This window comes from Callospermophilus lateralis, chromosome 16, assembly GCF_048772815.1.
Source record: "Callospermophilus lateralis isolate mCalLat2 chromosome 16, mCalLat2.hap1, whole genome shotgun sequence".
NCBI classification, from domain to species: Eukaryota; Metazoa; Chordata; class Mammalia; order Rodentia; family Sciuridae; genus Callospermophilus; species Callospermophilus lateralis.
Genome location: NC_135320.1, coordinates 25795025 through 25816900, shown reverse-complemented (window position 1 = coordinate 25816900; position 21876 = coordinate 25795025). Strand labels below are relative to the sequence as shown.

The following is a 21876-nucleotide window of genomic DNA, read 5'->3' as shown; positions in this document are numbered from 1 at the left end:
AACAAGTATGAAGAGAAATATTGATGTATCTGAGCTGCTTAGGTTTATGAAAGGTCACCTGGATATTTTCAGTTGCATCATCCCTGTATTTAAATTGAGCTTTAATAAATTGCTTCAGTCCAAAAATTAGAGGAAAGGTGTATTCTTAATTGATGAATGAATTGATCTCTTTTTTTGAAAGGGGATTTATTTGCATTCCAAAAGGGAAAAAAAAAAAAAACATCACAGCAATAGATCCTATAAGTAAAAACATACTAAGCAAATATTTTTTTCCAGGCTATGCTGTGCTTTTTTTTTTTTTTTTAAGAAGTCTAATTTAATTGCTTTTAAAATATATGTACATATATAAGTTATTTTGACTGTGGAAAATTATTTAAGTTTAAAGACTGGTTTGTTTTGTCTATGGTGTGAAATCCTTTGTTATTTTTCTAAAAAAAAAAAAATTAAAAGAAATAAAATAAAACTAAGGAAAAGCAAGAAGCTATTTACCCAAAGTGAGCTTTCAGTTTTAGTTTGCATGGCTGTTTGCCTGCATTTCCATCCTATGAAAATCAAGAAAATCTTTTTTTCTTTTTCTTTTTCTTCTTCTTTTTTAAAAATGGAGTCCTGTTATTTTCCACTCCTTGAAGATAAAACAAATTCAGTTTGTCAGGTTGGATGGTGAGTTGGGAGCTGTGATGGATCTGCTGGTGGGTTTGGATGTATAAAGAATAATATATATTAAATAGGTCAATCAGAATATGACAGCTATGTATGACCATTTGTATGTGTATCTATGTCAGAAAGAATCTTTATTAAAATATTTTGATCAAACATTTTATTATGCTGTGCTTTGTGGAAGGAGCAACACCTCTCTTCTGTGTTACTTTTTGTTTGAAAGGAGTTTCAGAGAAGGTGGAAGTAAAATTTTGGCAGGAATGCACAATTAGGAATAGTCCTAGTTTACTTGTTTACTTGTTAAAAGGACAATTGCTAGGCCTGGCCATGCAAAGAGAGGTGAATGGGGTCAGTGGTGGGACCCAGAAGAGATCCAGAGCTCCAGGCTGCTGGAATGAACTCAGAAGGCCATGCTTTCCCTGGAATTCTTTTCCACTTGAATGACTTTGATAACCTTGCCAGAGCCCACCAAAGTGGATGAAGTCTCTAAAGAGTTTTTATTCAAAATTTCTACTTCCAAATACTTGAAAGCCAAGGAAAAAGAGATGGATTTAGATTTTCTGAACAATGCATTTTAATGTGGTTTTCCACTTTTGTATGTGTGTGTTAAAAGAGTCAATTGGCTAGGTTGAATTACATGTGTCAACAAATGCCCATAGAGATTTCCAGAGCTTACTGTAGGTGCTGCTGGTTAAAGAGATTTTTTTTGATATATTTGGATTGGGTTGGACCTGTATGCTACTGAAGGTTGAAGGATAATCTTGTATTTGGACCTCTATATTGCTCTCAAATGTAGAAGGTGTGATTTGTATTGTAGTGGAGGTTATAGAGTTGGTGGTGATGGTGGTGGTGATATGGTGTTAAGAAGTCATGGTGTTTCCTCTGTAGCCAGTAATGTTAAATGCATTTTTGTCTGTGTAGCCTCAGCTCATAAAGATATCCCTAAATGCCATCAAACTTAGTGGGGGGTGAGGGAGGATATTTTCTGCTCCACTTGCCATCAAAGAAGATTAATCAGAACCTGTAACTTTTCAGAAAACATAACAGCAAAGGGCCTTGAAGCTGGAGCCCTCCCAGTCTGGGAGTGGGGGTAGAGAGAGGGAAGAGAACAGGGCAGCCCCCAGGCAGGAGAAGAACGTCTCTTAGCATTTACCAGACAAAGCCTGGGTGCATCTAATTATGATTATTAAAACAATTTCCATGACGATGTCTAATATTATGTTAATTTGAAAACAACTGTGTATGAAAACTGTCGACTATAATACCTAAATTCATTTAATGAAACACATCGTTAAGGCAATTAAACCTCCTGGATGTGATTAAGAAACATAATTACGACACTGTTCTGCGCCATAATTGGGTGTCTTTAATCAAGGGGTAAAGTGATCAGCAACACAGCCATTAGTTTGTATTGTTCTGGCCCTGCTGTCCATCATTCTGATTAGGAATTAACCACAGCCACCACCAGTCGGATTTTTTTTTTTTTCCTTTTGCATATTAACATTGTAGGGGACACATTTGCTGCAAGATTTACTGCTTAATATTTCTCATTATTAAAAGGCCTCCTTGAAATACTTCCTCTACAACCTCTGTACTGTTCGACTATTATTAGGAATTGGGCAGAATAACAAATCTTGAAATTCAGAAGGAAAAAAAAAAAAAAGAAAGAAAGAAATACTTACCACTTACCCTTTAATCACTCAGCCTCCAGGTTTAGTCCTGAAGAGACTTGAAATGGATGGGGGTGGGAGCAAGAGAGGTAATTTGAAAATACGTTGAAATGTCAGATGAATAAGCAACTATTAAATGTACCAGAATTAATGGTGTTTATTTTCATTTTAATAATTTCAGACAAATCAACCTTCTTTCTATACCTAAGAGTTTCAGCATGTGGTTGTAGGAATAGTGTGGGACATCTGAAAGAACAGAAGGTCTTCCAATTTACTTATGTGGCTCTCCCTACCCTAACCCCAACCTTTTCAAAATTTATGCTGCAGCAGTTTTTGGAGAAAAACGGTGGTTGGAGTGAGAACATTTTCACCCTCCCGACAAAACACCTGAGGCCGCATTTCTTCTGAGGTTTGAGCCCTGAATTTCCGCTTGATCTGGAGAGTTTGGGCCATACATCTCTGGGCTGGGCCCCAGATGTGAGCACAGCTTGGGCAGCTGCATCAAGACGGGGTGACTGAACACCAGGGGGTCCAGTGTGTTCTTGACGAAGTGCCCTTGGGCCAGAGCAGGCAGTCAGGCCCTTAAGACTGTGGAGAGTGGCAGAGCATAGAGGTTCGCAGGGGAGACTGCTCTGGCACCCACCGCGCCTGGGGACACTTCTACCAGGCGCACCTCGGCGGGCCAATCCCTCAGTTTGGGTTCCTTAGGGAACTAGGAGTGGGCAGATGAATCCCAGGGAAAACTTAAGTTTCACTTGGCTTTTTAGACCCACTTTGAGTCTCTGGTCAGCTTGACACTGGACACAGAAGCTGCAGCTTTTCATTTACCCAGGACCAACAAATGATCATCTTCAGAAAGCTCTCTAGTTACCCCTCCTCCGCTCTTCGCGTGGTGCGTGTGTGTGCGCGCGCGCCCGTGTGCGCGCTTTGCAGTGCGCTCTGGACTGCAACTGGCAACCCCTCCAAGACCCTGTTTTAAACCGAAATTCTTCCTCTCGTCGCCCCACTACCCATCCTCACAGCCGACAGTCCCCTAGGGAAGACCGAGTCTCACGGAGTTTCCTTTTTTCCACGCACTCTTGGTCACCGCCGCCAGAACCGAACCTTTCTATGCGACCCCAACCCTGCGATTGCTCCAGGAAGTGGCATTGACTTTTCCAATGTAATGACTTATGAAAGATATAATCATGTGTTAAATTGAATCCTCCGTTTAACTGTTAATGGTGTGCTCTGGGCACATTTACGTATTAGATGCTATGGTAACTAATTACCACTAGGAAAAAGGATAATACACTTCCCAGACTTTGAAAAATAATGATGGGAGTTCACTTCCCGGCTCGCAGCACATTGTGGCGGCTCTGCCCGGCGGAGCGAGGGAAGAGAGTGGAGATCCGAAAGTGTGCTCCTGGAACGCGGGAGGTAATGAATCCTGGTCAGGCGCGGCTTCTCAAGTCAAACCTTTAATGAAAATGAGATTCAGCTGGGGACGTGGGGGGCGGGGGTGGGGCGCCAACTACACAAAGATGCCTCTACACCAAATTTAACTGCAAAACCTTAACATCAGAAACAAATGAGTTTTCTTTTAATTAAAATGCCAATCAGACTAAATTATCCACGTGCCAAGAAACTTTACATCAATGAACAATTTTTGTTGTTGTTGTTGTTCTGTGGGCAAAATAATCCAGCCTGTCTCCTGTGAGCTCTGCATTGGCATTTGTAACTCGAAAGTCCCAGTATTTGCCAAGCCAAGTGAGCTGCAGGTTGATTTAAACCGAGCCTTTTAAATCAAACTTCAGGCACAGTACGAGGGAAAATCAGGAGTCAACAACTTCAGTTGAAGAGTAGAAACAGCTTTCAGGGTGACAGTCTTTTTCGCCGGTCCCTATCTATGGCTCTTCCCCCTCTCTCCGTGGGTTTACTAGAACCACCGTGCTGTGCGGAATAATCAGGAACTTGTTGGGTCCCAGGATCTGGGCAAGTGTTTGTGCTGGGCCCCCGGCCGGGCTGGAGGAGGGAGACAGCGGCCTTCAAGTGGGCCCGCCAGCCCCGAGTAGCAAATAAACTGAAAGATGTCCACCACAGGCGTGCCCACCACACTGTTTTTCCGCTCTGCGACTCTCAAAGATCAGATCTGCGGCCGCAGGGCACCCCTTCTTCCTCGGTTTCTCTTAGGCTGGAATTTCGGGCCACCTCTTGCTGGCGCAATTGCTGCCCACCCTACAAGTTCCTTGAACAAAACGCGAACCCTTTACCGGTAGTATTATTAGGATTAGGCTGTTCTCTGAACCCCGCATCAGGGTGGGTTCAAGCACACCTGCCAGGTTTCTAAAGAGCAGGCGCTGCCACTCCAGACCCGGGAGTTCTGCTGAAGTGCTCCAGGTTGAAACCCCCAAACAACTCTTGATCTCCCACACGGCAGGAAATACTCTTTGCTGGTCTTCCCTGAGGTTTGATTTAGGTTACATTCAGACACTTTTTCTAACTTACTAGCCTTAATATGATCCAGAAGAGTTTTCTGTGCTGTTGCAAAATAATCAGGTACCCTTGAGTGTGTGTGTGTGTGTGTGTGTGTGTGTGTGTGAGTGACAGAGAGAGAGAGAGAGAGAGAGAGAGAGAGAGAGAGAGGGAGAGAGACTCACTTTTCTTTGCTTCCCTTCTTCAGTGTTCCCTAATTTGGGCAATACAGTAACAGATTAGAGAACTTTGGAAGAGAAATGAGTGGGTTGGGAAGGTTAGACTGCAAAAAGAAAGAGCAATTTTACAGTTACCCCTTCTTCCCCATGCTACTTAGATGATGGACAAACCTATCTTACAAGTCACCAGGATGCTTTGATGAGGAGTTGAATTTAATTATGCACAATGTGATATCATTCTCCTTCCAAGCTTGGGAAAGAGTTAATTCTTTCCCAAAGACCATAGTTGCCCTTGTCTTCTCAACCTGATTCAGAGATGCAATAAAATACGAAGCAAATTTATGATCTGTTTCAAGCATTTTATTGCTGTATTTTTAAATTCATATATGCACATATAAGAACTATGATCTGTGAATAATTTGAAATGCTATAGTAGAATGATACATTTCAGATAAAACATAACCATATCTTTATATAATTGTCTCAAATTAAAATAAAAAAGAAAAATAGATTTCTAATGTGGACCAAACTGAAAAACTAATGACAGCCATAAACTGCTAACCAACCATAAATTAACATCTTCATCAAATGCTAAAATGGTATCAGTGGTTATATAAAGCAATTATTATTTCTCCTTATAAGTTTTAGAATAAAGTTCAGGGATATTTAAAGGATCCATTATTTACAAATGTTTCTCAATCTTAGAGATTTCATTTTTTATTAGGAGGATGGTCACAACTCAAATCTGCTGTTAATAGAGGTGTTTAGAGATGAGAATTTAAACATAAAAAATGTTTCATGGCCTAATCTCATTTTATACATTTATTCTGCTTTGGAAATTACTAAAGAATTTCAAGCAAGGATTTTTCTGTTGAGTATCCTCATCTACTCTTTAAAAAGAGAAGATAAATAGTACCTCCTTCTGTGAGAGACTGATTATGTACCTAAGTAGTTAAAACATTAAATCATTCATTGCAGATTCAAGTAAGTGCAGCTACATTTGCCATGTACGGTTTCTTTGCAGAATTATGGTCAAAATTCAGATGCTACTCTGAGCCTATGCCCTTCTTTTGAGAGGAAAAGACATGTATTTATTGAATTCCGATGAATCAGGGATTGGGGTCAATACATACATACCTGGGTCTTGGAGAAGCATCAGGCATACATTTAAAGTATAGGTTTCTCAAAAGGGTTTTTTTTTTTTTAAAAAATCTATAATTATTCAACAAATTAATCTCTTTGAACAACTTAGAAATTTTTTTTTAATGAAAGCAAAACTAATTATTTGAACTATAGAGGATATGGGTGGCACACATCCTCACTTTATCTCTGTTACTCAGGTGTTATTTGTTGCCCTACAAGAAAGTTATGGTCAATTGTCTTTGAAAGTCAAGGATTTATGAAGATCTTCAATTTGTTAAGTCCTGGGATCTTTCCTTATTTTTAACTTTTTGTCAATATTGTTTCATCTTCTCTAAAGATGAAAAGTTTTTATAACTTTTCTGTAAGTATAAATTTGTTAAAGGTTTTAAAAAATGAGCATCTAATTGTACAACATGGAGAAAGTATTACTACATGTATACTATTAACTTCATCAAAAATTTAAAAGTGATTTCAAATACTTTTAAAAATATTCCATCTAAGGTATAAAACAAAGACACTTATAAAACTTTATACTGCTTAGTTCTTAGAATTGTGGGATTGAGGCACTTTTCATTTAAAAAATTAACAATAAAGCAAAATGTTTTTGTTATCTATCAGTAATATGATATACATTTTATGTTAACTACAATGGCTAGCTCTTAGAAGTAACATTTATTTAGAGTAAGTGTTCCCTTATAAGCAAATAAAAAGTCTACAACTAGTGCATGCTTCCTACTTATAGATGTTTAAATTTGACTCAATAATGAATCACTAGATAGTAATACCTTTACCTGTTATTTCCACTTCTCTAGTTTTCCTATAAGCACAGATTGCTGTAAGATATAAAAATGCTTCAAGATTTTATCTCTAAATATGTATTTTCTGTGTAGTCTGCAAAATGTCATGTTTCACATTATAAAAATCAACACATTTAGGAGTTGAGAACATAAACTATACTTTAATTAATAATGAACAATATCAAATTCTTTTTTTAAAATCAGCATAACTATCAGCATTTTGCATCTATATCTTGAATAAAAAATGCACATTACTCACATGATCATGACTAAATCCAGAAAGTTCTGCAAATTTTTATTTATTGTTTTATTAAGTAAAATTGAAAGTAAAGATAATGACTTCACAGATTGCCCACTTAATGGGCAATTTACCCTTGTTGATAAATAAATAATATTGAAGTGACTACTTCAAATGAATAGGAGGACCTTCCAGCAGAGATTAGCTCCGATTACCTGCTAACAGAAGCACCTTCTAACAGAACTCTCACTGTGTGATGTGAGTTCATGTAAAATGTTAGTGACTCACACAAATGTTCTTTAGAAAAGTCAAGTGTCCCAGTGAAATACTATAGGTACAGTTGCTAAAAGAGTCACATTTCATTATTCCACATTCACGTTTTCATCAACTGTATTGTATTGCACACTTTATGATTTGCATTTCAGTTTTATGAATAAGTTGAATACTGTCCAAATATCACTCAGCTTTATTCATTATCTGTGATAAAGTGAAGAAAACTGCAGAAGACAAAAAGATCACATCTGATGAGATCTCCCATTTCCTGTTGTTTTTGTATGTCTCTTTCTCCACAGAATAATACTGAGTGTTAAGAAAGGTAGCTCAGCTAGCTAAAAATAAACATTATAAAACTTGGAAATATTTTTTGGATCTGTTTTTATCTCACATATAAACAACAATGTTAAAATACAATGAAAAAATATTCTGACTATAAAATGCATTTTAAAGACAGCAGTATCATTTTCCAAATAATTTGCTATTTGTAATAAAATCTTCTGTCACCCAATTTGTTCCTAGTAGGGAAATAAGGAGGCATAATCATTAATCTGTGAGTCAAAAGTTGATTTATTGAATTTCTGTTGTAAATAAAAGGACACTAAATATTACATTTGCAAAATAATTGTATTTCTTGCTTAACATTTTAAGTTTACTTTACTATGATCCACACGTATGACATTTTAAAAATCAAAAGATAATAGTAAACAAATATATCAGGACTATTGCTTTTTATATTTCACAGCACTTTTCTAAAAAACATTTAAAAACATAGCCATGGCCAAATTATCACCTATTTAAGACTGCTGAATTGGGTTTTTTCACCAATTATATTTAACATACCCTAGAAAGTAATATAAACAAAATAAAGGTTTAAGCTAAAATGTTCAAACCTCAATGATCAATGATTTAGAATTACACTCTGCAGTAGAGTAAGTAATAATTGCTTTAGATAAATACTACTGTTTTATGAGACTGCTCATTTTAATTTAAAATAATGCTATAGGGAATGTAATCTTAGCATGCTTTTTCTTAATTGAGTATGTGAATATGAATACCTAATAATGCAGTTCAAGTAAAAAAATAGTTTGGCAAATTTAACAGGTTAAAAAAGTGCACATTTTAAGGGCATGAGATCCTTAGTTAAATAATTATTGACATTCTTTCATACTGAGATCAAAACCTTGATAAACTTTGTGCTTTAGTCTTTGATGGGTTTTAAGACTCCATTGTTAAATTAGAAGATGCTTAACGGAAATATTACTAAAATCATTATTTTAAATAAAATAAGCACAAATAACCATGTAAATTTTGAGCATGGAAGTTCCTTTGCCTTAGACATGTGACTCAAAACTTAATGACAAAATGGATGTGATAGGATGAAGTGTGCCAGGGAAGATAAAAACAGGGAGACCAAAGTTCACACATACTTTCCCTATCAGCAATCCTGAGTTAGTGATAAATGGCTTTAAGAAAAAATCCTTCAGGGCATTTACCTTCCTCTAACCAGATGACGGCTTTATTATTATTGGTCAGTGATATAAAATGATAACTTGATTATTATTTATTTCCTTTAAAACTTAGGTAAAGCAGTAAAAAAAAAAGATGGATTTTTATAATATATAAAATAATTTCAAAAACTTCTGGAGCCTCACTGGCCATTTGGTTTTGTTATTCAATTGGATAATTGAATGCATAGTGTCATATCTAGAATAGAGGAAATGCCCAATGCTTGATTGAATAAATAAATAATGAATTAATTAATGACCAGAAAATTATTCCCTCTACCATAATGATTTTTAAAAGGCACAACATTTTTAAGTATCTCTGTTAAAGTTTGTAATTGTATATAGCATTGTGTTTTTCAAAATAAGTTCATGCATGTAACTATGCTTAATTGTTACAATTAAACCAAAATGTCAAAAGGTCTCATTATTGTTATTATTATTTTTTCTAATGAGAACACTGAAGTAATGAGAGGCAAAGTAACTTGTTGATGATAACAAATTAATTATGACACAATTAGAATACATGTCTTTTTGCTTATTTCTTCATGACTTTTTTTTCTATTCATAAACACTTTAGTAACTGGATTTAAATCTATCATATGACTCTCTTGCTTTGTTTTGGTTCTACTGTCCATTCCTTTTATATAATCTTTTCTCTGCCATCTTGATTTTTACTTTCTATTCTAAATTCCTTTATATACTTCTATGTATTATTAGAAATTAGAATGCAATATTTTTTTTTTTTTTGTATTTTCTCTACTACAACATCATGAAAGTATACTACTAAGTTGAATTTAAGAATATGGAAGTTTCAGGGGAAAAAATATGAAGGTTTCCACTTCAGGACAGATGGTGGGCTAGATGTCCTAGTACAATAGTACAAAGTGAATGAAGTATGCTTTGTGGAAGGTAGGAGATAAAAGTCCAGGGCTGGAGCTGGGCTCAAGTGTGTGTGTGTGTGTGTGTGTGTGAAATTCAAGACTCTGCAGAGCCAACGCACTTTGTAGGTGAACAGAAAAATACTTTGCAGAGCAAGATTGGATATATTTGCCTGTCTCAGCCTTGCGTCTGGGTGAAACAAACAAGCAAATGTCTCTTCTGTCTATTCCTAATCCTGGGGTTACATTCTACCTGATGTAGGGCTGGAATTCACAACACCTGTGTTGTGCCCTGCCTCCTCCCAAATTCTCAAGCTGAAAATTTCAATCGATCTGAGTTTGATGGCAACATCAGCATTTGGACAAAAGCAATAACACATTTTCTCTGGAGGAATAAACTTTAAAAGCTTGGGTCTTAAAATAAAAATTTCCAGAGATAAAATTCCAAGGAACATGAGCTTGGTAATTAAGCTATCCCAAGTAAGTTAAAGAAAAATAAACTATAGAATCAAACACACAAAACACCAATGAATTCGCAATATTAGATACAGAATACAAAGTATGTTTGCTTAATACAGTTAAAGAAATGAAAGAGCATTGGGTATATGATGAAAGATCAAGGTATTATGAAATAAAGAACAAAAGAGAATTATCAGACTAGAAAAAATGTAACTATTAAACTTAGTAAAGGCAATAAAATGGAGAACTTAAAGGTTTACAACTGGACTCAAAATCAACCGTGGAGACCCCACAGATGGGGAAGGGACAGATGGATCTAAGGATAGAGCAAACAAATTTGGAATGTCTTGGGGAGAGTGCAGACTGTCACAGACTAAATGTGTGTGTGAGGTGGGCCAGTTGGAGAAGAGTTTGTAGAAGCCCAGAGCTGAGGGTTGCTGGGCATAGTAGGAGGATGGGCGAGAGAGTTTTGAAGTTCTGCTTTGGCATCTCTCCCACAGTAACTGTCTCCCTGAATACAGGATCAATCACTGAGTGAACACATCATTAAAATATAGTGAGTGCAATCGGGGGAGGCTGCAGCAGAAAGATTTTGAGTTCATGATCAGCCTCAGCAACTTAGTGAGACCCTGTCTCAAAAAATAAAAAGGGCTGGGGATGTGGCTAAGTGGCAAGACTTGGGTTCAATCCCCAGTATCAAAATGAAACAAAGCTAAACACAATGAGTGTAAATTATGGAATACTATGGTGCACTTAACTGCAATAGAGTAAATGTGAATATATTTTTGAAAACAAGCCTTTATACAAAAGTTGAGAAGGATATGATTTATAGAGAATATATTTATGTAAGTTAAAAATATGCCCAAGATATTTACAAATATAAAAGTATACACATAAAAAGGTACACACTAACACTTTAAAATGCTTGTCTGAGATGGGGGAGGTATGATAAAATGGAATAAATAAAGCTAGAAGGGTGTTGCTTAGACCAACTATAATTGTATACCATGAACTGAAGAGTGTAAGAAGTATGATTACCCAAACCTGTAAACCTGAAGTTTAAATATAAAAGAAGAAACAAACTCAATATATGGGTTTACGAACAGATTAGATATACTATATGGAAAAGAAACTAGAAATCTAAAGAATTTATCTCAAATGTGAGAGACGAAAAATGTGGGGAGAAAAGGCTACACAACCTAGAAGATACAGTGAGAAGATGTAGTATAGCATCTGAGAGGGGTGATCAAGAGAGGGTGGCCGAGTAATCCTTCCTACATGAAATACCTCCTTCCCATATTCAAGAAGCAGCATGAGACATGAAAGAGGCTAAGAACATCAAAAGCAAACAAAAGAAGTCCAAGTGGTCATAGTTAAGCAGTGAGCCATCGAGTAACCGTTAACCCCTCAAAAACAAGAACAGAAGCCTCAGGAACATGCGGCATCTTCAAAGTTCTATGAGGAAATTACTATCAGTTTATGTTTGTGCATCCAGCAACACCAACAACTTTTCAAGAATGAGGACATTTAGCAATCCCACTTCTGGCTGTTTACTCTGGAGATCTGAAATCAGTTTGTTGAAGAGAGATCTGTACTCCTATATTCACTGCAGCACTACTGACAATAGCCAAGTCAGGGAATCACCCTATGGATACATCAAAAGACAAACAGATAAAGAGCATATATAGTATTTTATCATGTACAATGAAGTATATGCACATGATAAAATACTATTCAGCCTTAAAAAAGAAGGAAATCCTGGCATTTGTGAGAACATGGATGAAAGTGAAGAACCTTATGCTAAGTGAAATAAAGCCAGGCATAGAAAGACAAATACCACATGTTCTCACTTATATATAGAATCTAAAATAATCAAACTCACAGAAGCAGAGAATAGAATTGTAGCTACAGAGGCTGAGGGTGGGGAGAATGGGGAGACAATGGTCAAAGGCTGCAAAATCTCAGCTAGTGGGAATACTTTTTCTTTTTGAAATCTATTGCACAGTGTGATAAATATAGTCAATAAAAGAGTATCTCATATGTTTCAAAATTGCTAAGAGAATACAATTCAAATATTCTTAGTACAAAAATTGTTGAGTATCTGAGGTAATGGATATGTTATCTGTCTTGATTTAATTATCCTATGTTGTATTCAAAGTCGTAACATCATTTTGTATCCCATAAACTTACACAATTACAAATGGTCATTTTCAAGAAAATAATAAAAAAGAATAAGGGTGAAAATAAACACATCCTCATCCAAGCAAAACCAAACTTCATGGCATTAGATTTTCAATAAAGAAACATTCAGAGCATGTAATTATAAAAGGAGAAAATAATGTTAGATAATCATGTTTGTTTATTAAGTATAACAAGCATTTTATTTTATTTAAAAATAAATTTCTTATTTAAAAATAGAAAATTTCTGAACTATTGGATTTTATAATTAATGCAGCATGAATTAACTGAGCTTAATTACCTGTATTGACTGTTTATACATTGGTTCATTCTTTAGGTCAAATGTCAACTACTTGGTAATCTGATATTAGAAATCTTTGAATTGATGAGATGATGTTGCATTGTGCCATGAAATTATACTGCATTATATAATGTTATAATTTAAAAGATTACAAGTAAAAAAAGTGAGATGTCAAGAACAAATACTAGTATTTAGTTTCTCTGTTTCTGTAATTAAGAAAAGTTCATTGCCAAGTTGGCGTAGCCCCTGGAGTTTATACAAAGGCCAAATACTGCAATCAATGCTGTAATGATTTCAACATTTGTGCCTATAAAAAACCCAATACTAATGTCTAGGGCAATTTCTGAGTATAAAATAGGTTTTGTGTTTTCTTATACATTTAATCTTATCAGTATCTAACTTGAACATGAGAGGTCTTACATAACAGGGAATTTTGTTCTATTGAGACATAGTATACAAAGTAATAAAAGAGCATTTATGGATGATTAAATATTGAAGTGAAGTTGAAGCATTTAATCTACTGCAAAACTCATTTAATGCAAACGTACCCTGGCAATATAGATATTATTGATATTATACTTGAAGGGAACATTTTCATCCAGTGTAGCTCATGGAAATTTAATTTCCTTGTTCTCTGAGAATTTGGAATTTGTTAGACTGTGTCCATTTCCAGTACAATTTTTCAGTGGAACATAAAATGTACTCTTACATATTAGCAAATAAGTTAAGTGATTAAAAAAAAAAAAACCCACACTGACAAACTGGGTGCTGTGAAGGTAAACTCACTATAACAGGTGAAAATCACAATAAGTAAAAAGTAAAAACAAGCTATTTTGAACTTATCACGAAGTTGATTTTGATGTCCATTTTATGATATCATTCTGTTTTATTTTTTGATAGACTTTGCAATCAAACACAAACTGGACTAATCTCAGATCAAATATAAATTGGTACTTCTTAAATAAACATAGCAATTGCATTTGCAGGAATTAAACAAACAGATAAACTTAGGATGTTTAGGTTCATTTAGATAGATTTCTTTTTTTTTTTTTAGCTTCTCTAAGATTTTGCCCTGTACCTAAATAAAACATCAGATTCTGGATGCTGAATACCAATCATTAAGCGGCTGTGGTCTAGTCCGATAGGCTTTTTGTCAATTATCTCTAAATCAAAATAAGTTACAAAAACAATCAACAATAGTTTCATTTCAATAACTGCCAAATATCGACCTGGACATTTGCTGGTACCAAATCCAAACGGCATTATGAAAAACTTCAGTTTTTTGTCTCCTTTGAAAAAGGTGGTTTTCTTCTTACCATCTTCAATAAAACGATCAAATCTAAACTCCTATAAAGAACAAAACACAATGTCAAAATTAAAATTTTACATGAAATAGTTTGATTTCAGGTCCACAAAATTACTAGCTTTTCCTGCCTCTCTTAAGAGATTCTTTCAATCAGCAACACCAGAAAGTAAAACTTGATTATGTACAAATCATTCATGAATTTCAAAAACAAAACAAAACCGAAAACTCATATGCTCCTAGGAAATTACTTTCCCATAGTCAAGTGAAGTCCAAACACCATATGATTTCTCTTCCCTATTCACATTTTCTCCTAATGTCTTAGTCAGTCTTCTGTTGCAATTACAGAATATCTGAGAATAAATAATTTATAAAGAATCATTTTGGTTCATGATTCTGGAGACTGAGAAGTTCAAGAGCATGGTGCTGATGAAGGTCTTGTGCTGCTTCATTTCATGGTGGAAAGCAGAAGGGCAACTGGGCAAATTTGGAAGAGGTAGGCTCACTTTATAATAACCCACTGTTTTAAAAATATATATTTTGTAGTTGTAGATGGACAGAATGCCTTTATTTTATTTGTTTATTTTTATGTGGTGCTAAGGATTGAACCCATGCTCACACATGCTAGGCAAGCACTCTGCCACTGAGCTATAGCCCCAGCCCTAATAACCCAATTTTAAGGTAGCTAGTCCAGTCAGTTCCAAGAAAGGCCTTAATCCCTCTTAAGGATACCTCTTATGATCCCCCTGCCAAGATGGCAGACTTCAACATGACGTTTGGAGGCAGACAAACCATATTCAAGCCATAGCACCTAAACTGAGCTTTGTAAGTGTAGAAGCTATATCTCTATTTTTTTCTCTAAGGTGGGTATTGACATATTGAGTCTTGACATATTGGCCCTTGATATACCAATTTTGGGTAGGAGACAGCTGTAGCACTGTCATTGTTACCAAGGAATAAGGAATCCCAGTAGTCACAGAAGCAACGTAACTGTGGATCCCTAATTTTCTTTTTCCTTATCCCTTCCCAATCAGCTACTGATGAATGAGAACAATGAGTTTTGGATCCAGTGTTTATGTTTCAATTAAATAAATTTAAAATAATAAGATTCAGATAAAGGCTAAAAAGAACCTAAGCCACAAAAATCAATTTTGCTTGTTTTTTGATGTTTAAGGAAATTTCTCCTGTGAAATTTCTACTTCAGTGAAATCTCTTTGGATTAACTCTAGGGTGGCAGACGGTTCTGGTATATTTAATAAATATATTATTTGCTACAGAAAATGATGAGACTGTTTAATCTAGAGTGTTTTGGCTCACCATCTTAACTTTTCCACCGAAGGGGTATGGTTCAATCCTCACTTGAGTTTTTTTAGAGAGGACTGAATGACCTTATTTCAGCCCATGGTGAATTAAACCATTGATTAAATTAAGTCTTGTGGCCTGCATGAAAATGACCATGTAGTTCCTGTAGTTGGTGCTCATTAATATTCGACCTGTTTGGCACACAAGTTTGATATAAACTACCTGACATCAAATGCAAAGAAGTAGGTCAAATAAAAGGCATTTTAGATTATGGTGAAAACTCTATAACACATGGATGGATTCTGGGCCCATCACAGATGATCTTATTTTCTCACTCAATGGCAGTGTGGTTAACATCAGTGAATCATTTCCTTTCATAGCATTGAGTTTACCCTCATCTACCTAGAACACTTATTTGAGCTAGAAAAATTTGGGGTAGTTTCTAGTCTCCTTCAATTTGCATATGCAGTAATAATGACAAAATCCATCAGAATTTTAATAATTGTTTGATTTCCTGACATGCCAATTCTGGGATGTATCCAAGTAGGATCTAACCCAAAATATCTGTTCATTCCTGAAGGAAGGAACAGTCTGTGTTGGCATACACTGTTACTGGAGACACTACTTATGGAATAAACTCTGCTGTGAACTTCTAGGGACCAGGCATGATTGCCTGGACTGAGTCCTGGTGCCTCCTGCTGACCAGTTTAAGAAGACTAGAACTCTTCCCCAGAGCTCCCCAGGGAAGTGAACTTTGCTATGAAATGATTGGTTCAAAACTAACACATAATATGTGTTAATGCAAAAGGAAACCTTAGCATAGGCTATCACTACACAGTGTCCTTATATCACAAATAAACCAAAAACCATTATGGTTTTTCAGGTTCTTCTTTGTGAAATTTTTCAGCGTGCTGCCCTCTGAGAGGCCACAGTGCCCATGACATTCAGTGAGTATTCATAATCAAGCTCCTCTAGCCTCTAGTCAATCATTAATGCCACTCCTTTAGTTTTCTGTTTTCTTATATTTCATTTCCTCATAATAAACATAACATAAATTTCTATTTTGTTGTTTATTCTGTAAAACTAAAATATAAATGACCAAGGTCTTTTACTCTGTGATGATCATCACATGGGTATAAGTATGTTTCTGAGTTAAAATTTATTTTCAGTTTGTTCCACTACTTATGCATGGAGAACCTAACAGAAACTAATTTTAGAAAGGACTTATGGCATTTGCTAGGTATACAGTTTGGTTTTAGTCAAAGGAGAAAGGATATTATAATCTCACTCCTGTGATTTTGGGGTCATAGTGACCGAAACATCAGGTTAAGAAGCATAAGATGGATCCATTCATTTGGGTCCACTTAAACTTAGGATTCATCATGCTGACTTAAATCCTATGCACTGATTATAGAAAGCTCAATACTTCATAATTAAAGAGGGTCAGTTAAAAGATAAGAACTAGAGAAATAATTAGAAAAGGTGTAAGACACTGAAATTCCCCATTGTCCCTTTAACAGAGTCCCCAGTATCACTCATACAGAAGTATGAGGTTTATCTAGGCACTAATCTTGGTAATCACAATTCTCTGGCCTCTGTCTGGTTTGGGACAGGATGTGTGAACCAATCTGGTCAGTGCTATGAGGGAAAAGTCTGTAGGGACATCTAGGAGCATTCTTCTCTTATAAAAAAAAGAAAACCAGAAAAGAAATGGTTCATTATCCTTCTTCCTCAGGGCCTGGTGATTTGTGAACATGGTGTCTGGAACTGCCATAGCTATCCTGCCACTAGGCAAGGTGAAGCTAACTCGCAGAAGATGGCAGGGTCAAGAGACCCCAGGGCAGTGGAGCTGGGACACTGTCTTATTTATCTCTGTATTTTCAAAGTCTCTAACATCATGTTATTTTCCACAGTCGAGGTTCCACATTTGTTTGTTAAATTAATGAACAAACACAGGAGAGTAAAGTTATATTTAAAAACCCAATATTCAAGTTTTTGGAAAAGCATGGACATTGAATAAGAAAATCATCATATAGAGAATGAGAAACAGATAAATATTCAGTATTTCCAAGTGGTAGAAATGGTACACTATTGAAACACATGAAATCAAGATTGAATAGAAGATCCTATATTCTGAATAGAGGAGAATTTTTGGTATACACGACAGTGGAAGATTGCATAACATCCTAATTTGTGTTTTCCAAATACTGTGTTTAGTTCAGCTCAACAGATTTTCCTTCCTTCCTTCCTCCCTCCCTCCCTCTCTGTCTCTCTTTCTTTCTTTTTAGCATTTCCTGTATAAGAAGCATTGAAGCTACAAAGATTTAAAACACGGTCCTGCTGAGGTAGGTCACCCATGATAGGCTCATGTCTTATATCCAATTTATAAGTTGGGTATAGCAATAGAAATTAGACAAAAGAAATGACTTCGTAGTAATAAACACAACCTGTCAATGTTTTGAATGGATGACGAAGGGGCCACTGCTCTGCTACCTTTGATTACAGCCCTCCTGAGGGGAAAGATGACAAAGTATGGAAGTTCCTTTTTATTTCCATGACTTGGGTTCAAGTCAGCTGCGAGATGCAGTCAGTGGCTGCCAGCTTGTGATAGGTTGGTACACCTTTCCCAAACCTGTGTTTTGGGGTCTTCAAGTGGTAACATGCAATCTACCATGGATGGTAGTATTTACACAATGAAAATGGACAAATATTGCAAATCAGAGCCTTTTAACACTTTGATATACAAGGACACAACTGTCCTTGTATATCATACCTACAATACTGTAGGTATGAAGTGCCAGTTTACTGGTAATGGAAGAAGCGTTGTCCAGACAGAGGATCTGGCTGTGAGAACATGGTTGCATAATAAGGCTCAGCTCCTATACTGTGGACTCTTAGGCAAGGACCAAGAGGTTACCCTTTATGCCTATCACAATGCTTTTGAGTGGATGCTCAGTATGTTTGCTTCCTTGAAGTTTACCGATGACACAATCTTTATTCCTTGTTGAAACATAGACAAACTTTATTACAATTATTTCCTCATCTGTCATAATTGGTCTATTCTAAGAACAACAATAATAATAAAAAGAATGTGTATACCACAATTCCTATAATGATTTTGAATTTTCTCAAGGGCTTTCAAATTCATTCATCATTTTTTTATGCGTACATAGAGTAGAACTACACTAGGTTAGACATGACCTTTCAATTTCAGAGCCTTTTGGGGGCATACTCCAAAGTATTTGGAATTCCACTGTCATTTCACCATGTTCACATGGCGGACAGGGAGGGAGGGACACTTCATGAATAAAGAAATGTGGGAATAAAAGCTCTAAAATGGTAAGGAAGACCTTGGCCTGTTTTGGAAAGCAACATTTTAGAGCCTTTGGGTCTCAGAAATTTTGAAGCCAAGACTATGTGAGTTGGGAGAAGCTGTGTCTATTAATCCTCTCAGGCCTCTATGTCCTCCAAAGCAGCTACACCTGTATTCAGAGTTAGTCTTCCTACTAGTTTTGGCCCAATAGCAATTGTCTGTTTTCTATATCTAAAACCTGGTCATCTCATTCAGAGTGCATAGCATACAAAAGGCTGGTAGTGATGAATATACATCTCTCATGAGCTTGTGGCCCGGTGTTCTCAGTGAGGAATGACCATGGATAGGATTTTCCAGAATTTTCTTCTTTACTGTCAGTATGTGTTGCTTTGGGATGCTATGTGAAGATCTCTAGCATCTTCTTCTTGCTATCTTAAGTTGTTACGAACCAAAGGAATAACTTCAGATGACTGACTGTGGTAGGTATTTAGTAAATGTTTGTAGAATGAATGATAAAAACTGGAAAATCATATATAAGTGATTCTTAATTGTATCTTACTTAACTTTTTTTTTTTTCCTGTGCTAAGAATTATCAGCATTTCCAAAATTAATTTCAGGGAAACAATACTATGGCAAAAATTAGCTAGTTAATTTTAACATCAGTTAGGCATCATTGGTTAATGTTCAATCTAGTAAAGAATAGAGATTGCTCCTCAACTCAAGTTACAACTACTTTAATGATGGTAAGTTAATATTCAAAATATTGCATTTTTTGTTCTTCTACTGATTTAATATGGGCTAAGCCCTCATGATTACTATTAAGACTGGGCAGCTTATTATGTAACATTTGGTCGTTGCCACTGTATTCCACAGAAGAAAATTTCTTAAAACACTTTCCATTTTTTTTAAACTTTGTTTTTTAAATTCCTAAAGTTCTAATTAAGGTCTTTTTTGTTGTTGTTGTTTTATCACGGGGGTGAAGACTGGTAGAAACTGGGTGTACTATAAAGAATGATACCAAAACATTTAGTGGTAATCTGGTGAACATTTACTGAGTGTTTGTTGATAATTTTAATGTAGCAAACTTAGTGACTAGAGGAATAATCACGATGTAAAATGAAGTAGAAGCTAAGTGAAAAACTATAAATAGAAATGAAACTATTTTAATATTTAGAAACATTTTTCAGATACTAACTCTGTGTTTGTCTTATTTATTAAATATGTACTTGTAAGTAGAGTGAAATTTTTTGATATTTACAAATGTGAAGATGAAGCTTGTTGTCCACAGAGTACTCATTTACTTGCTAATATTCTACAACCTATTGGCGATCATGATTCACCTAATGCCTCTTTAGAAATGGGTGGAAATACATTCCCACACTAAGATATTTGCTATTGCTGATGAAATAAATGCAGATTATGTTACTGTTATTTGAACTCTGATTTCTTTGTGTTAATTTCTAAAATTCAACAATACTATAATTCAGCCTAGCTGCAAAACATGTAACTTAGAAACTAGGATTTAAAAGTGACTCAGTTATGAAGTGCTCAAAAAGAGCACAGAAGTTCCCCTTTGGAAAAAAAATTAAAAAGCATTGTATATACAAAAACAGCTACAGCAACAATTACTTTCATGAAAAGCACAGAAAGAATATGACTGCCTTCAATTTGCATGCAGGTGGTGAATCTCTGAAGTGGTATTAAGGGATGAATCGGGTGGATTAATTTCCAGTCTTTGATATTCATTAACTCCAGCTTCAAAAAAAAAAAAATACAAGGAGATGACACAATTACCCTCAGAGCTTCACTGGTGAGCAGCAGCTTTACAATCTCAAGTTCATAATGCCATACTAATTGATCAAGAAGGGGTATATACCTTTAGTGAAAAAGTACTTGGGCTTTACTATAACAATGATGGTATTAGTCTTTGGGAGAGTCGACTTTACTTTGCAAATACTTATCAAAAGAGTCGTCATTATTTATTTGCTTTGCACCTGTCAAGAGCTAGGCCCTGAATGGTTTTCAGTAATTCTCTGCCAAGCAGAACCTAATTTTGGCCTAAAGGTAATAGTGGTCAAGGTACAATATTCCATTTCATTTAAAGCCAATAACATTCAGTCTGATCACACTATTTCCAGTTGTAGATCACACAACCTTTCAAAGATGGATCCTTCAAAAACACTTTAGTAAAGAAACAAACTCTCTTATTAGGAAGAAAAGCACAAGTCATCAAGCTGTCTCAGATCTCTTCTGGAACAAAGTGGCAAGAGGAAGAGCGATCATGAAGAAGAGAGATGTTCTTGCACTAAGAAGAAGCGATGACTGGCTTGATGCTTATTTACCTCTGGAGCTTCAAAGATTTCAGGATCACCATGTAGGACTGGAGGAAAGAGGGCAATCAGGTCTCCCTTTCGCAGGCAGTAGTTGCCATTCTCTGAACTGAGAGTGAAATCCTCTTGCACAAAACGAATGCTGCTGGAATACGAGTGTAGCCGAAAAACCTCAAGAATGATGCTTTCTGAAGGAAACAAACAGACAAAAGCTTACTGAAACATTGCTGCTTTGAAAGGTGCCTTCACTTACTAACACTCAATAGCGGTGATTGAAAAAGGAAGGCATTTCTTCAACACATCCATTGAACACCAAGAGGGAGCCAATGGGGGCTGTGGATGGCAAGGGTCAGGAGTGGGGTGGCCTTGCCCCAACATAGCTGAGGGGGGCATTTCACAGGTAAGAGGCAGCAGTGCTATGTTCAGGCAGAAAGAATGTTAAGGGTATACACAGCATACCCTTGGAGAGTTAAATCATATTCTACTTACAATACACTCCCAGTGGGTTATTTGACCAACCTAAAGCCAGGCTAAGCCATTTAATCACCATTTAGGTAGTGAATAGTAAAGTAATTGTAGTAGTACTTTCTGAGACAGCTTAACACTTAATTTCTTTTATGCTAGCTGTAAATAAAATGTGAGTCAGCATTTGCTGGAAAAATTTCAAACAAAAATACTTTAATAAGATTCAGAAGAAAACCACATTTTTCACAGTATCCAGGGAGAATAACAGTCACCATCATCTCCTGGAAGATTCCAGAAGCCGAATGTCCTTGCTTTCCCAGTGGCCTTCACCTTTTGCTCCTAGCACGACAGATTTTATGGCTAATTTCCGGCAATTTATCCTGGCAGTTTGAAGAGGAATTCCTTTGGGAATAATATGCATAATTTGC

General features: G+C 35.9%; 1 protein-coding gene across 1 annotated transcript in view; it reads right to left on the bottom strand.

Moving 5' to 3' along the window:
* Nucleotides 1-12692: 12692 nt before the first annotated feature.
* Cyp7b1 (cytochrome P450 family 7 subfamily B member 1) overlaps nt 12693-21876 on the bottom strand; it is a 172639-nt gene continuing 163455 nt past the window's right edge. Inside the window, exons 5-6 of the mRNA XM_076836139.1 lie at nt 20996-21171; nt 12693-14082 (exon numbers count right to left, since the gene is read on the bottom strand). Coding sequence (XP_076692254.1) covers nt 13795-14082; nt 20996-21171 — 464 coding nt within the window. The 3' untranslated portion in view covers nt 12693-13794. The remainder of the gene's footprint in view (nt 14083-20995; nt 21172-21876) is intronic.